Source organism: Ornithorhynchus anatinus, chromosome X3 (genome assembly GCF_004115215.2).
Source record: "Ornithorhynchus anatinus isolate Pmale09 chromosome X3, mOrnAna1.pri.v4, whole genome shotgun sequence".
NCBI lineage: Eukaryota > Metazoa > Chordata > Mammalia > Monotremata > Ornithorhynchidae > Ornithorhynchus > Ornithorhynchus anatinus.
In genome coordinates this window covers 7,718,711-7,736,181 of record NC_041751.1, presented here as the reverse complement: position 1 = coordinate 7,736,181, position 17,471 = coordinate 7,718,711, and the positions used below count along the sequence as shown (strand labels likewise).

Genomic DNA, 17,471 nt, shown 5'->3' with positions numbered 1-17,471 from the left:
ACTCAGGCCTCCCGACTCCCAGTTTGTCCGATTCTGAGAATATAGTATCCAAACCATCTTCTTGCTTCCTCTCGTATCCAAATGTTTTCTAAACTCTGCATGGTGATTTTCACATTCCACCATTAGCTGGATAAAAAGGAAATCAAGTTTAAAAAGTGTTCTCTTACAAGAAGAAATGCTGCTCAATTCAGATAGCAATTAAGATGGAGCAAAATATGCCTTTCTATTAAAGCTCCTCTGTATGTTTCCGGGAGGTTGTGAGTCATCCTCGCAGATTTATTTTCCATCCAAGCGCTGTGAAGTAACTCTAATCAAGGACTGAGTGTTTAGCCTCCTACACCCTCAAAGAGGGTTGAGGAACAAACGAAGTGCTGGAGTGAGGCTGGCACCTTCGAGAAATTCTTCCGACAAAACTCTCATCTCCCAATCTTCCTCAGCGATCCCCTCAGCTCCAAGTGCTTCGGCCAGCGGGGCAGACCCCGTTCGAAGCCCTGGGCTCTCTCCATCGTGACATAGTTGACACACAAGAAGCAGCCTGGCCGAGTGGAAAGAGCACAGACCTGGTAGTCAGAGGTCCTGGGTTCATTCATTCATTCAATAGTATTTCTTGAGCGCTTACTATTTGCAGAGCACTGTACTAAGCGCTTGGAATGTACAATATGGCAACAGAGACAATCCCTGCCCAATGACGGGCTCATGGTCTAAACCTGGATCTGATCCCGGCTCTGCCACTTGCCTACCGTTGACTCTGAGCAAGTCACTGCACTTCTCTGTGCCTCAGTTTTCTCATCTATAGTACCTACTCTCCCTCTTCTCTGGACTTGAGCCCTGTTTGGGGCAGAAACTGTTTTCATTCATTCATTCATTCATTCAATAGTATTTATTGAGCGCTTACTATGTGCAGAGCACTGTACTAAGCGCTTGGAATGAACAAGTCGGTAACAGATAGAGACAGTCCCTGCCGTTTGACGGGCTTACAGTCTAATCGGGGGAGACGGACAGACAAGGACAATGGCAATAAATAGAGTCAAGGGGAAGATCATCTCGTAAAAACAATGGCAACTAAATAGAATCAAGGCGATGTACATTTCATTAACAAAATAAATAGGGTAATGAAAATATATGGGTCATGGCACATAGTAATAAGTGCATAACAAATACCACTATTGTTATTAATAATTACTATTATTAGAAACACCTAGGAAGGAAAACAATCTGCTCCATTGGCAATTGGGCTTCATCTGTTACCACTGTCTCTCTGCCACTCGTGGCTTCTTACTCTCCAGCCGATCCTCAGTCTGGCCATCTTTGGTCAAGCTCCCGGTCTAGCATTGCTACACGAACAGGAGGGTCTTTGCTAGTCTCCTTGATAATAAAGCCATGTTTTCCTCCTCTATTATTAAGCTTACTATGTGTTAAGCACTTGGGTAGATGCAAGATAAGCAGCCCCAGTCCTACATGTGACTCACAGACTTAAGTAGTAGGAAGAATAGATTCGTTAGCCCCATTTTACAGATGAAGAAACCAAAGCACTGAGAAGTTAAGTAAATTGCCCCAGGTCACAAATCAGGCAAGTGGCAGAGTGAGGATTAGAACCCAGGTCCTCTGAGTTTCAGGCCCGTGCTCTTTCCAGAAGGCCGTGCTACTTTCCTCTATAAAAACTAAGATCCTTTTCATTGAATCTTTCTCCCTCTATTTTTCTTTCCCTCTCTTTCTCTTCCCTCCCACATGCCTCCATTCATATTCTTGTTCACTCTCTCACCTAAGTGCAAAAATAAAAAAAATGAAACCAGTTGTGCAGGTCAGGACTAATTCCCTCTGGAAAGACCATTACTGTAGAGTCCCAAGAGTGCCATATATCCTGGCGTGTCTCCTGCCTATGAACATCTGAGGCAACATCGGACTTGATCAGACCTGCTTTTTTATCCTCTGGGAATTTGAAATAATGAGCCACAGTTTGGGGGACAGAATTGGAAGACAATGGTGAGGGAGAGGGTTGGAAGAAACGGAAAGAGAGGTAATGTCCTCACCTGTATTAGAGAAAATATTTCTTTAACATGAAATATACCAGTTGCACGAGGGCAAGAGTCAACTGATCCGAACAAAACTGTCCATATGGGGTAAACCTCATGGCAGATTGAAAAATTTTGGCAGTCTCCTCATGCTCCTTAAAGGCCCTAACAATTTGATACTAGTGCTGTATGTCACAATTAAAAATGGGGTGAATTGGACAATGTATTTTCAGCTGGATCAGACAAAATATTTTTCCTATGACAAGCAAGTTTGACACTACTACCCGACTGGCCCAGCTGTGGCTTGATTTACAGGTTATTCGGGAGAAGCAGCAGCTTGGTCTAGTGGATGGAACAGGGGTCTGGGAGTCAGAAGGAACTGGGTTCTAATCCTGGATCCACCACAGGTCTGCTATAAGACCCAGGGCAAGTCACTTCACTTCTCTGTGTCTCTTCATCCAGCATGGCTCAGTGGAAAGAGCCTGGGCTTGGGAGTCAGAGGTCATGGGTTTGAATCCCGGCTCTGCCGCTTGTCAGCTGTGTGACTGTGGGCAAGTCACTTCACTTCTCTGGGCCTCAGTTCCCTCATCTGTAAAATGGGGAGGAAGACTGTGAGCCTCACGTGAGACAACCTGATTACCCTGTATCTACCCCAGCGCTTAGAACGGTGCTCGGCACATAGTAAGTGCTTAAGACATCATCATCATCATCCTCATCCATAAAATGGGGATTAAGATTAGCTTTTAGCACTTAAAAGTACCATAAAAACAGGCTTGAGACTGCTGGCTGAGAGCACCAAAGACTAGACACTGGCTCCCTTCTCAGCATGAATTTTGGGAAGACTGCCCAGGGCAGGAAATGAGGAGTTGGGGACAGGGGTGGGAAAGGCCAAAAATGCTCTCTGTCTCCAGGTAGATGGACTTTCAGGTATTCCCAGAGTGGGAAAGGCCGGGTGACTAGAGGTTTGTTGGTCTGCTGACATCAAATTGGGACCTAATGTTAGCTTATCCTTGTGCATATCTGGACAATAAAGTGAAATTTATGAAATAAAGGCCTAGCAGACTTTAAGGATGGAGCCTGTTTTACAAGGGGAAAAAACCCTTCCCAGTATAATTATGCTATTTGTTAAGTGCTTACTATGTGCCAAAAACTATACTAAACCCTGGAGTAGAAACAAGATAATCAGGTCAGACTCAGTTCCTCCTCCATAGGGGGGCTCACAGTCTAAGGGGAAGGAAAAACAAGTATTTAATCTCCATTTTTCAGAGAAGGAAACCGAGGCACAGAGAAGCTAAGTGATTTGCCTAAGGTCTCACAGCAGGAAAGTGGCAGAGTTGTAGTTAGATCCCAGGTCTTCTGGTTCCCAGACCCGTACTCTTTTCACTAGGCCACATTGCTTCTCCTGAAACTCTTTTTTTTTTTCTTTTTCAGTCCACTTTGCTCTGGGTAGAGTTTGCCTTCGGTGTTCTAGTAGAGTTAATCCAGTTTCTAAAATGAGTAATTTGCTTCCAAAGGAGGACCTGTTCACCTACAGGATAAGGCTTAAAGGGCTCAAAACGGTCTCAGGGAGAACATCAAAGAGTCTCTTGACAGTAATTCTTAATTCTAACAAGTGCATGAGAAGAACTATTTGCAAGCTATCTGTATAGTTCCTCCTATTCTTTGACCTCATGGACCTAAAGCAAGCGGGTTGTTAAAGATAGCTTATCTCACAGTAGGTTTTTCTGTAGAAAATTCTCAAAAATGTCATTTCATTTTGAGGGAAATTCAATGCCTTGATATTTTCTTTTTCTGCTGAGCACCCTTTTTTCTGGTTTCGGTAAAGTGATCATCTACCGTGCCACAGAACCTGCCAGTTTGTCCTAGTGTATGCACTAAAACCGCTAATTCTCTAAAAGAATATTGACTGGATAGCAAAACAATTCATTTGGGGATTATCTGAATAGCTGAGTTTGAGCCCTTAAATGCTGCAGGAGATAGCAAAATATTCTGGTGGCTAGAAATATCCTCATTCTAAAACTAAAGATTTCACAGACACTTTCTCAAACAAATGAGCACTCGCTGGCCTTCCCCCCTAAAAATTACCATTTTTTAAATGGGGGACCGGGTTTCAACTCTATCTTAAAACACCTCACAGATCTCTACCAGTATCCCAGGGGCCACCCTCTGACACACCAAGAGACTATTCTCTCACAGAGGTAGGATCCAGGGAGTCTGCCGGAGAAGTTGACAGGAGAAAAGAAGGAAAAGAATTTGTTTTTTTGCAGTTGTGAAAAATAAAAGCCTGATACAACACTGCCCCCTCTCTCTGGCAAGACAACTCAGCAGCCACCAAGATTTCAGCCGCAGCCCATAAAATGAGCTTTTCAATGTCTAGAAAAGGGGTGGTGAAGATTGGGGGCATCGCTGGATAAAAATTTGATATCAGAATCAGATATCACATTCAGTTCAAGAAAGTGTCACATCCAAAGTACACCGAATCAAAAGCAGCTCTGCAGAGGACACTGTAATCCAAATTTAGATGAAATAAAGACGTCAATCCACATCCAGTAATTATAAGCAGATAGTCGACTCAGAGGAGTCCCTCAGCGGGACCCAAACTGTGAGGCAGAAAGCTTTTCTTTATGAACAATTAGCACAGGCCCATTATCAAAATGAGCTATCGTCATTTGGGATGTGAGGGCCTTGCGTGTTTTGCTGCAGTTGGAGAAACGGTGCTTTGATTTTAAAGCCCCCAAAACGTCTTCGGTGTCAAACTCGACTCAGCAATGATCTCTGGGGCTTTTCAGTCGACTTTTCTCAGCCTAAAGTTTTAGAGTTTTTTTCTCTGATACAAAGATTAAAACACCTTCACTTAGCTCCAGGGTTTCCCCATCTGTCAGTTTTTAGGAGGTGTGCTGTACTCTGAGAAACTCAAATGACCAAGGGAAGGAGAAAAACACAGAGATTGGCTTGTTTTGCGAATGATCCCTATTCTTCCCCTGCCTAATTCAGATTTGTCTCAGCACACCAGAGCCTTAATTAACTTTTTCCACTCAACTTCACAAGAGCTGGAATCCAACTTCTCCTTAGTGTCTCATTACCCAAGGGAACCCAGAGGAACATTAGGCTCGGAGCAGTCTCACGAAGAAAAAAAATAAGCCCTTGAACACCTTTAGCTCCAAACAGTTCCCGGAAGAGTGTCGTCTTCAATCTGGACTCCTGATTAAGGTGTGTCACTATAAATGAATCCCCACAGTATGTGATCGGAACCTGCTCGGTTGCCTCGGAGGAACGCGGCTAAGGCCCATTCCTAGACTGTGAGCCCGTTGTTGGGTAGGAATTGTCTCTGTTGCCGAATTGCACTTTCCAAACGATTAGTACAGTGCTCTGCACACAGTAAGCGCTCAATAAATACGACTGAATGAATCCAGCAAAGAGACCGTTTGACAGGAAACTGGGGGTCAGGCCATCAATTAATTTGGAAGTTATGAGGACTCAGGGAATAAATGAGGAGCCATTTAGAGTTGTCTCAAGGGTTTAAGCTTCAGCCTCATTGAGAGGCTTCATTCCTTCAAGCAATCATCTTTATTGAGTTCCTCTAGACTATAAGCTCTTTGTGGGCAGGGAACAGTTCTGCCAAATCTATTATATTCTCCCAAGTGCTTAGTAGAATGCTCTGCACACAGCAAATAAGAAATATGATTATTAGATTGAGTGCTTCCTGTGTGCAGAGGACTGTGCTAGGTGTTCGAGGGAATTAAAGTAAATAGGAGGCTTGGATCCTGCCCTTGAGAGTTTGCGGTTTATTGGAGAACAGAGGCAAAGATGGATTTTGTATTCAGTTGTATGGCAGAGAAGCAGCATGGTCTAATAGAAAGAGCATGGAGCTTGGAGTTAGGGGAACTGCACTCTAATCCCAGTCCTGCCATCTGGCTCCTCCGTGACTTTGGGCGAGTCACTTCACTTCTCTGTAACTCAGTTTCTTCATCTGTAAAATGGGAATTCAACATCTGTTTGCCCTCCTGCTTAGACTGGGAGAGCCATGTGGGACGGGGACAGTATCCAATCAGATAACTTTACCCAAAGTCACACAACAGGCATGTGGTGCTGCTGGGATTAGAATCCAAGACTCCTGATTCCCAGTTCTGTGCTCAATCCACTAGACCAGGCTGCTTCTCGGTAAAGGAAGCAGGTTAGAGCAGTGTGGCTTAGTGGAAAGAGCACGGGCCTGGGAGCCAGGGACCTGGGTTCTAATCCTAGCTCCACCCTTTGTCTGCTGTGTGACGTTGGACAAGTCATTCAACTTCTCCACGCTTCATTTACTTCATCTGTAAAATGGGGAGTAAGACTGTGAGCTCCATGTGGAACTTCATCCAACCTTAGTTCATATCTCCTCTAGAACTTAGTGTTACAGTGTTTGGCACATAGTAAGCACTTAAATACCATTAAAAAATAAGAAGATTGAAGGAGCAGTCAGAGAGATAGGAACAGGACCAGATCACTATTGTGTCTACAAAACAATGACTGAAGAACATTTTTAGGAGAAGGGAATGATGAACAGGGTCAAAAAGCAGGTGAGAAGTCAAAAAAGCTAAGGATAGAATAGAGTCTATCGGAGAATTTGGAAAGGGTGCTCTTAGTAGTGTTAAGAGAATGAAAACTGGACTGATGTATTTCAACTCTCCCTCTTTGGTCAATCAGTTATATATTCTCCACCTGGTCCAGCTTCACAAGGGACTAATTCTGCAGATACTTGATTTCACCAAAGTTCTAAAGCACCTTGATTTTAAAGGCTCAGCAGTGCCCAGCAACTGGACAAAATGGAATTCTAAGAACCTAATCGATGTAAAGGACCAGAAGGGAAATCTTGCGGCTTTCAGAAGCCAAAGGAACTAAGGAGTCACACTGAAAGGATTTCCTAGGGTCACCTTAACCATCCCCATCGGAGGAAAGAATTTTACCAATCGTAGATTGAAATCTTTACACATAGAAAAGCAATAACGCTAAGGAATATTTTCCACCTTCTTTAGGAAAGCACTGCCATGTCCACAAGTCATTACACTTAGGAAATTCTTCCTTATGCCCTGCTTAAGTTCCCCCTTGCTGTAATTTAAGGCTATTTACTTCCATGGAGTACACAGCAAATCATCAACCTCCCTATCATAATGGTTGTTAGTTGACCCATCAACCTTCTCCAGAAGCTAAGTAATTGCGGTTCCTCTCCTCTTTCTTTAGAATGCCCACTTCCCAAATCTTTCATCATTCTTTGGACCCCTTCCAGGTCCTCTACTTCCCTGGCGGTTTGGTGCATCAGAGTGGGATAGGATCATCGAGATGAGCTTGATTAGAGCCCAAGCTCTATTGATTAAGCTGCCAGGGATTGTAAACTTTTTAAAAAGTTTTTTATGTGCTTATTATGTGCCGGGCATTGTAGTAAGTGCTGGGGTAGATATAAGGTTGGATACAATCCAACATGGGGCTCAGTCTTAATCCTCATAACTCAGGTAAAGAAAAGTGAAGTGACTTGCCTAAGGTCATCCAGCACACAAGTGGCTGAGCCAGGATTAAAATCCAGATCCTCCTGACTCCCAGGCTTCTTCTAAACATCACTTCCTGGCTTCATGCGGACACCCTGCTGATCCCCAACAGGTTTGTGAATGTTATACACGGTTCATTCGCTCCTCCAGAGGCAGGCTGGGCGCAGAAAAGAGAGGAAATGAAGTTAGAGATGTGTACATGTGTGCTGCACGTTCTGGCAAAACCTGCCTCAGTTCTCAGTGGAAAGGCATAGGGAGGAGCGCTAAGGGGTTACCATCCTCTCCTGTCTCAGGTGGCCAAAGAAGGGGAAAGAGGCTTTCCTCTCCCCATCTCTATTCTTTCTGAGATGAGACAATAAAAGGAGCTAGTGAGATCGTTGGTCATATTCCTTTGGCCCATTTCCATCCATCAGAGACATTGCCTTCAAGTCTTATTCTTTCTACCATGAAAGCTTGGGAGGAAACCGACCAAACTCATAAACCCCAAAAGGAGAGTAAAAGAAAAAAAAATTCAATAAACTAAAAAATAAAATCAAATAGCTGGAAGTGGATTCTTACAGATAATTACGAAGCTTGAGGTACCGGTTTCTGTGATGCTGTTTCTTCAGAAACATTAGATGCTTCTTGCAGCCAAAGATTGATTTTTTTTGTTGTAACATTTAAGCATCCATGGGATATTAAGTTCTGAGCCCAACATGGCAATGAACACATTCTCTACCTTCAACAAATGTGTGAATACAGAGACACATACACCTCTTCATCAGGGTCATTTAATAAAACAGTGTAAGCCAGGTTCTATCAATTTTAGTATTTGTATCCCCCATTAGACTGTAAACACTTTGAAGCGTAGGATAGCGTCTACCAACTTTATTTTGCTCTCCCAAGTGCTTAGTATAATAAGCACTCAGTATATACCATTTATTGAAGTTCTTCCAAAGGCATCTAATCTCTCTGGCCTGCTCCACGGTGTGAAAGTCAAGTTCCTCTTCTCTGGCCTCAGCCACGTGTCTTCAGGTTGATGCAACAACTGGATTACCTCAACTCAGATGGTTCTTTGCCGGTTTTAATCTGAGGAAGCAACTGGGGAAGAGTTGATGGGATGGAAGGCGGGCAGGCATGAAGCTAAGAGAGGATTCAGTCCCACATGCTCCCTCATTCTAAAAGAAGGTCCAGGGCCTCCTGGCCTACAATGGGCATTCCCTGCCCACAACAAGCTTACAGCCTAGAGGGGGAGTACTTAATACAGTCCTCCGCACACAGTATGCGCTCTCAATAAATACCATTATTCCATTGTCTGACTGCTTCTTCCAAGCCCTAGAGCCAAGCAATGCCTAGACAAAAAAGAAAGAACAGGAAGAGAAGCAGCACTTTAATAAACTGAGTGGTCCTGGATATTTTAGCACACTTTCACAGATTCCAACTTGATTTTAATGAATGGCTTGCAGTTGGCTCTATGCCCCTCTCCAAGACTTAAAATAATAGGGAATCACATATACAGGAGGTTACTTCTAGTTTTAGATTACTCTGAGTACTTGGGAAAAAGTATTTTCTCACCTTAAAATATTCTGATTTCCCTATGTAGCCCACTTGCTTCAACAATTTGCATTTGAAAACCTTCTTGAATACCCTCTGGAGTGTAGGATTGGGAATCAGGTCTCTGCTCTGTTCCAGCCCTGCCTCTGTCCTGCTGTGGGACCTTGGGCAAGTCACTTAACCTCTCTCTGCTTCATTTTCCTCATCCTTAGAGTAGGGGTAAGATTCCTGGTCTCCTTTTTAGATTAAGAGCCCAGAATGTGTCAGGACTGCATCCAATCTCATTCATTCAATTGTATCTTTTGAACTCTTACTGTGTGTAGACCACTGTACTAAGCGCTCTTAGTATAGAGCACTGTACTCAGCTCATTATCTTGTATCTCTCACAGAGTTTAGAAAATAGTAAGGGCTTAATAACTATCATCATCATTGCATTTTTCCCCTATAGGAGGATCAAGCTTCATCTGTTTCTCCCTAATTTAAGGCTTTGTCCTGTGGAGACAATGAGGCCAAAGGAAATGTCACACTTGGCCAGAACAAGGGTCCTCCCACTCCACCATTCTGACAACGCCACCACAGAATGCTTGAAGGACTAGCTAGTGATAGTTGCCCTCTGGGAAATTCAATCTCAGAGTTCGGGTATTCCTCCAAAAGTCTTTAACTTTCCTCTCTAACAAGTCTGCCATGGACCTTTCATCAGTGGATTTAATTCAAATCCTTTCTAAACCTATCCCTATTTCCTGCCTTTACAGTTTCCTGAGGAAACTGATTCCATATGTATACTCTCCACTTTGGGATGGAATATTTCTTTCCATTTATTTTGAACCCACCACAATTGAGTTTCCATGGAGGCCCCCTCATCTTATCACTGAGGGAATTTGGTGAAGAGTTTCATGGTTACCTGAGCCGCACTGATTATGTAAACTTTAATAATTATAATAACGGTATTTGTGAAGTGCTATGTGCCAAGCACCGCTCCAAGCACCACGGTAGAAACAAGGTGATCAGGTTGGACACGGTTCCCATCCCTCACGGAAAGATGAACGAGCAGTGCTTTTCTTAACCCTCACTTACAGCCAGTGGTTATTTAGTTCAACCATTAACCCAACTGTCTCGGAATTCAGAAACCACGGACACCCGAAATATTATTTCTCCTACTGGGGAAGGGTATGGCTTCAGAAAAATGAACGCAAAACTGGTCTCCAAAGTTTATTAAAAATCAAAGAATAGAAAAACTTTACATAAAAATATGTCAATTTTAGCTTCCACATTGTTGTCCAGACACACACACACGCACGCACACATACACACGCACAAAAAAAAAAATCTAAACATGATATCTTTGTTTAAACCTGTAGCAATAACCACAGTGGTAGTCAGGCCAATTCATTTGGTTCACCATGACTGAAATGGAACGTGATACCTGTGTTCTATGAACCTAGCTTTAAAAATGCAGCTACATAAGATACCAACTAAAGTTTCTGTAGTGGTTTCTTTAATGTAGGTTTATATTCAATATTGCTAACGTGTAAAGATTAGTAATATAGGTCTATGTTTCCATTTTTATAAATATCTGCTTAAGAATAGGCTCACAATTTAAATATTTTGTTTTAATATTTTGCGATCCATCTCACTCGCCAACTGCAGAGAAAATGTGCTACTCTAATCTGGAATGCCTCCACTTCCAAAAGTCTGCAGTTGCGGTTTATAGATTCAAATGACCGTGAGGGCTAGTCCTGCTTCAAAGGCATACCACAGACATTTTAAAGCTCTATCATGCTAGACGCCTACCGCTCGCCGTAATAATCGGATCTCAATCCAACTCCCCGCTTCCGCACGTCCTCTAGATGTCATGGTAATAGGTTTTCATCTCAACGCTCTCCACTGGTGGACTTCGAAAAACAACCGACCTGTAGTGTTTAGCGGGGCTTAAAACCCCTCACTTTAAAAACGGGAAGTCGGATGGCATGCGAGATGCAACCAACTCCCAGGACAACTGTGGTGCTTCTAAAACTCAGGGTGAGGCAGGATGTATATTTTTTCCTATTCAAAAAAAGGTAACAAAGACAGTGGTTGTCATGGTAGAATACACTTGCATAGTATACCTGTATGCATCTGTAAATTAAGTGCCAGCCACAGAGACTCTGTGGAGCACTGGGCTGTGCTCTCTTGCAATACATTAAAAGATACTTCTTACGGTGCTCTGAGAGGCCGAAGTATTTTTTATATATTTGCTCTTAACAGAACGAATGCATACTGCTATACAGATTCCTTAATGGAATCAACATAATTCCTTTCTCCACATTCCTAAAACTGGGCACCTTTTTCAGTAATGATATTCAGACCCAACCGACCATTACAGGTTACATGACAAACTGACTGAAGCATTTAGAGTTCACGGCTGTATTTTTCTTCTTCGATTCTGTAACGTGACAACCCTTTTCTCACCCTTAGAAAGTTATACTTCTGGCACTTTAAATGCTGGATTTATTGTCTAGCTAAAAAGGAAAAAAAAGATTAAAACTAAAACAAAACCCATTGGTCAAAGCAAGACAACTGATAAAAGGCCAAACGAAGGAGCTAACAGGCAGAGGAGCTTAATCCCTTCGTAAGGCCATAAACCAAATCTGCCCTTTTATTGTGAATCAAGAAGCCTCAATTTTTTACCAAGGGGGGTGGGGGAGAAAAAAATGAAAACCCTCATATGATGTTTGGAACAGTGCTAATCAGATAACCTGTCAAAACTATGAAACCAACTTAGAAAATGCAACCTGGGAAAGGATCTAAGTTTAAAAAAAAAATCCTCCTCCCCTTAAATATAACTTATGTGGCAATATGAAATTAAATTAAAAAAATTCTGAGTTATTGCACAAATTAAAATTTTTCAATATTTACAGAGCAAAAGAGATCTGAAATTTGAAAAAAAAACCAGGAGGGCAAAAATTGTTTGTAGTCTCCCAACTGTACCTGCTGGGGCAAAAGGGGTGAAAAAAAACCAAAAACCAAAAAAAAAAAACAAGTCAGGGGTTGAAGTTTCCTCTTTCTTTGACAAAAATAAAAATCAGTAACCCAAACCGCAAAGGAACATATGCAGCCAAAGCTAAAATGCCAAAGCATTTCATGTTCTTGCAGTTCTCTTTCCAGAGCTGCTTCGGCACTGAATGAATAATCCTGGGAAGGCAGAAAACCACTTCCATGTTTAATAAGGCTTCACAGATAAGCACAACTACTTCTTCTTTAAGATGGACTTGACCACCACACAAAGAAACATGCAAAATTATCAGCTACAGATATTTCATAATACCCATAAGCTGATGTGCTGAATGCTGGTCTCAGTTCCCCAGTCCGGTGTGCAACGTCACTCAGCTTCAGTCTGTAAAACGGGGGCAGATGACCGTGCCATGAGCCATTATCTGCTGAGACTGATTGGCAAACTGTCTCTCATATGTTTTTTTCTTCTCCAGCCTGTCCGGTTGTACTGGTGATGTCCTCTGTTCCCCACGGGCTGCCTCATGCTTCCGCTGCCGACGGGATTGTAACCATTTCCTGGGTTATGATTGTGTGTTCCTTTCATGGAAAACTTCATTCCATTGTGCTGCTAAATAGATTTTTAAAAAGAGCTCAGTTTTACAAACAGTCCGACAACAACGAAACAAGCTGGCGTCATTCTGTTAACAATAATAATGTTATCTGTTAAGTGCTTACTGTGCATCGAGCCCTGGGGAAGGTACAAACTACTAATCGGGTTGGATACAGCCCCTGTCCCACGTGGGGCTCACAGTCTCAATCTTCATTTTACAGATGAAGTAGCGGAGGCGTGGAGAAGTGAAGTGACCTGCCCAAGATCACATAACAGACAAGTGACGGAGCCGGGATTAGAACCCAGGCCCGGGCTCTATTCCCAAAGCCATGCTGCTTCCGGTGTCTTTGGAAAGCATTCCACACTAGGGTGTGACATCAAACTGGTTTGAGAAATGGGATGACATGGCCCCTTTTAATAGCAAGCACAAGGAGGCCCAAGGTTACAGACAGTATGCATATGTATATTTCATTACAGTGCAGATCATCTAGAGAAGCAAAATACCGGGCAGAGACTACCGAGGAGGCACTTATTTAAATACTGGAAAACACACTACCTAATACTGTAAATACCTACATTAAATTCTTGATCATTTAGTGTCAGTCATTCCTGTCATTAACTGTAAGCTCTTTCATATAACACTTTACATTTTATATACATTTATATTAGATTTTATATAGAGGGGAAAAAAAGGGTATGCAATTTGATGGCAGAAAAGTGATCATTCTATGCCCAGTGATTCATTAGAATTTTTTTTCCCCTCTGGCATATCAAAGTCAAAACTGATTTTAGGAAAAGCATTTCAGAGCTTATTAAATCCAAATATGATGCATGCAAATACATCTTTTACATAATTTCAAGGAATCTGAAGATACTGGGTTTTATTGGAAATAGAAGTTTCTCCGCCAGTTTGTTTTTCACTCCTAAAACAGATGAACCATGGGCCTTAAGGTCAATACAAGGAAGCCTTAGGTTACACTGGACTTGTGTCTGGATCTTTATCATCACTTGACCAATTGTCAAGTTCTGGCACCTTCGAACCAACTTTTTCCTAGCGTCTGAAGCTACTCAGAATAATCATCATCATTACTAGGCACATACTATGTGCTAAGCTCTATGGCAGATTCAGGAAATCATATACAGGTCTAATGGGAAAGGAGAACAGGTACTGAATCCCTATTTTACAGATGAGAGAATGGAGGCATGCCCAAAAAGTGCCAGAGCTATCATTATGAGACCATGGAATTTTGCCACCAGGGTTCCAATTTCTTAGTAAAAAAATGACACAGTTTATTTTAATTAATGGCCTTTTGGGGAGGTAGGGGAGCCTACCCTAAACAAAAACCTGTTCTACTACTACAATGTTAAAAAAATTATCAAAAGTAAACTCCTAAATTATTTGTCTCCTAATTTTATAATTTTGAAGCCTGAAAAGAGGCAGGGAGAAGCCACAGTATTTTTAATTAGTCTTTTGTTAAAAGACTTAATAGCAACAACAACAAAAAACCCCCCAGCAAAACAAGTGTGAATCCAGGGCAACAGAGGGAGACCAAGGCCAAAGCAATAAAAGAGGGGAAGGGTAGAAGGAAGAACCTAAATCTGAACTCAAGACAAGTTCCTAATTCTTGAAGACCAAACAACAAATGAGCGTTCAGGGAGTTAAGCAGCATCTTCACGGGGCCGGTGGGGGGAGGGGGCTGATGATCATGTTTCATAACAAAGGTATCAAAGAACAATCCCCTTGAAGAAAGAACATCTGAAAAGTTGGCTTTAGAGTGAAACGTCATCAACACACAAACTTGTGAAAGCGTACCTTGTGATATAAGTGGGGGCTTGACAGTGGGTTAGGAGATGCGGAGGGAACAGCAGGAGAGGACAGGTGGTGAACGGCTTTCAGAGACGGTGTTCCTTCGATACCAACTTGTCTGCAGGGGAGCGGTGGAACGCCGATGGTAGGCGGGGGAATAGTAAACCGCGTCTAAAGAGGAGAGAGACACGGATCTTTCAGTACTTTGAACGCCTAGGATGATGATGTGCTACCACTCGTTCTTCACACACCGGAGCCGTTTTTGATATTAAAATGTATTTAGTTCACTTTTAGTCATCAATTATAATAGCTGAAATAGCCAAAGGGAATTCACTGTGTATTTTCGACTGGGGTCAATATTTTGTACAATGAACTCTGTATCATCTAAAATGTCACAGAACTAGAGTGTTCCTAGACTACCCAACACTTGGAGAGGAAACGCTCAAAGCACTTTGAAGCACTTATCTGATGCCTTCATGGTTAAATGTTCAAAAATAGAATTGAAGGAATCATTTTATTCTTCCTTCAATAGGCTTTTGTGGGCAACAGTTTCGTCTGTACGTACTCTCTCCTGACAATCAATTTGAAAACCAAATAAAAAAAAAAAACAAAACCCAAAGCTTTCCATATTTCATGTAGACTGAAAAATTAAACTTTGAAAAAGTATGCTAGGAAATCTTACAAAAATTCACCAACTCACAGTATGTTTTAAATAGATTTTCAAAAGACACTAACAGTGGACAGTGATCATATGATTACTGAATATCTCACTTTCTACAGAGAGAAAGAAGATAAAGCTCACACCACTATTAACTAAACAAGTCTGCTTCTTGAACCCAAAATGTGATGAAAAATATTTAATTTTCCTGGAGGCTGAAAATTTCCAATGCCCATTCAACATATCACACCTAAACAAGTTCCTCCATTAGACATTTTTCCTTCAATTGGATCACAAGCATCACTGGGCCATGTTTCTAGCATAACTTGATTCCTTAATATTTTGGATCCATTTGGCTTACCCGGTTTAGGATTATACAGCCATAATAAATGACATTACCTGATTATTGGTTGTCATTATCAAAGTCCTAGCAGGTGCAGACTGAGGTTTACCATTAGGCATTTGCAATGCTGGAGGTAAACTGGCCATAAGCTGAGTTGGTGGTTGCAGAGTAAATTGGTAAACATTAGGAGTTGTGCAAGGTGGCGTATCAGAATCCTTTTAGAGAAAAAGGGGAAAGGGAAAAGAGCTTTAGAGATGAAGGTAACTTAAAAAACCAAGTAATTCCAAAGCATACAGCTCGGCTTAAAATTCCACCCCCGGTCACTGCTGACTACATAAAGATGGCAACTGCAGCTATTTCAAGTTCTATGGAACAACCGACAAAAACCAATTAAAAACCAATACTCAGTTACGCCACAATGCCTAATTTCACAACACAGAATACCACTGGGGAATCGGGGACCTTTTTCTTCCAACAGTGCTGGCCTGTTTGGGCTCCGTCATCAACCACGTTATCAGGAGACACTGCTTGTGATCAACACACGAGCTCTTGCAGGGTAGGAAAACTAAATGCATATGGTCTTATAGATGGATATGGGTCATCGGAATACCCTGGAGATGAGTTCGGTCTTTGTATAAAAGCTCTGTCTTCCGAGAAAAAGACAGTCCCCCAGATGGCCCCCAGACTGGTCTGTCTGAGTTTCGAGTTCAAATCAGGACTGTTTTTCACAAGTACGGGTTATCTCTTCCAAATAAAAAAGTACAGAAGTGAATATTATTTTTAAAATATGGTGACAAAAAAATCAATCACAATTATTGAGTGTTGACTGTGAGCAGGGCACTGTAGTAAATGCTTGGGTGAGTACAGATGTTTCTATTACATTGTTCCCTGCCCAAAATGAGCTTACAGTCTACAGGACAAATAGGTTTAAGTCTCTATAATGCTTTTCGGTACCAAAGACTAACGTTCCAATTGTCTCCACAAGTTAATGAGGCCCAGAGAGGTTAAGCTTAGAGACAAACTATAAAAATCTACTTGTATCTCTTGGAGAGCACATTACGTAACAGCTTCCCCTTTTGACACTGTACAGATGCCCTCCGCCCAAAAAAATAAAAGAGCAGTGAATTGTTCAGCATCTTCCGATAAATTTAACTTCCACACAAATCATAATAAAATCAACTTACAATATCACTTCCAGACAGTGAAGACACAGAAGAAGCAGACGAACCAGAGGAAAGAGGCTGGATGCTGCTGGTCAAAGATAGAGTCAAACGCTGGCTATACGGTGATTCATCGTCTCTGTTTTGTTGCTGTTCCCCATTACATGAAGTGATTTGCTCTTTCATTTTAATTCGATTATCTTAAAAAAAAAAAAAGAGGACTTATCAAATAATGCTTTTCAAATAATTCTTTATCCCCATGAATTTAGAGATTGCTTTTTGCCCATCCCCAGAGCGAATTAATAAGATCTTCAAATCATATTGAAAACCTGGGAATAAGAGAGGTAAAGAAAATTCTTACCAAGATCGGGTGACAAATTAATTTTGCTTCCCCATTTCTTTTTGATCCATCCTCTGTAATCAATCACTTCTTGGGTCACTTTGATAATTCTACCTAGCGTACTAAGAAAAAAGTTTAGAGGTCACTAAAAACCTGAAGCCAAAATTAGCTTGTCTCTTTATTACTGTTAATTTATGCAAGGGAATGTTAAATTTAGCAAGGTGGCCCGTCTTGCTGAAGAAGATATAAGGTGAATAATGTTTTAGGACATCATCATGATTTCAGGTATCGAGGCAAAGGAGAAGCATTCAGGCTAGCAAGAAGCCTTTGGAGAGGGGGCTGGTGTGGGTAGGAAGAGGAAGACCTTACTATCATACACACACACACAGAAGGTATCCAAATATATACTTCTTCACATTTCGGACATTGAGAGCTTTTAACCCTAACACTCTTAATCTGATCCGGTTGTGAAGGTGGGCTAACTCAGCAATTTCATAAAGCTTAAGTCCTACTTTTTCA

The 17,471-nt window shown here is 41.8% G+C and overlaps 1 protein-coding gene across 2 annotated transcripts in view; it reads right to left on the bottom strand.

Moving 5' to 3' along the window:
* Positions 1–10,260: 10,260 nt before the first annotated feature.
* TENT4A (terminal nucleotidyltransferase 4A) overlaps positions 10,261–17,471 on the bottom strand; it is a 43,742-nt gene continuing 36,531 nt past the window's right edge. Inside the window, exons 9-13 of one of the 2 annotated variants that reach the window (XM_029053987.2) lie at positions 16,974–17,074; positions 16,637–16,812; positions 15,509–15,667; positions 14,458–14,622; positions 10,261–12,662 (exon numbers count right to left, since the gene is read on the bottom strand). In XM_029053987.2, coding sequence (XP_028909820.1) covers positions 12,474–12,662; positions 14,458–14,622; positions 15,509–15,667; positions 16,637–16,812; positions 16,974–17,074 — 790 coding nt within the window. In that variant the 3' untranslated portion in view covers positions 10,261–12,473. The remainder of the gene's footprint in view (positions 12,663–14,457; positions 14,623–15,508; positions 15,668–16,636; positions 16,813–16,973; positions 17,075–17,471) is intronic. The other variant, XM_029053988.2, reaches the window with a different exon arrangement.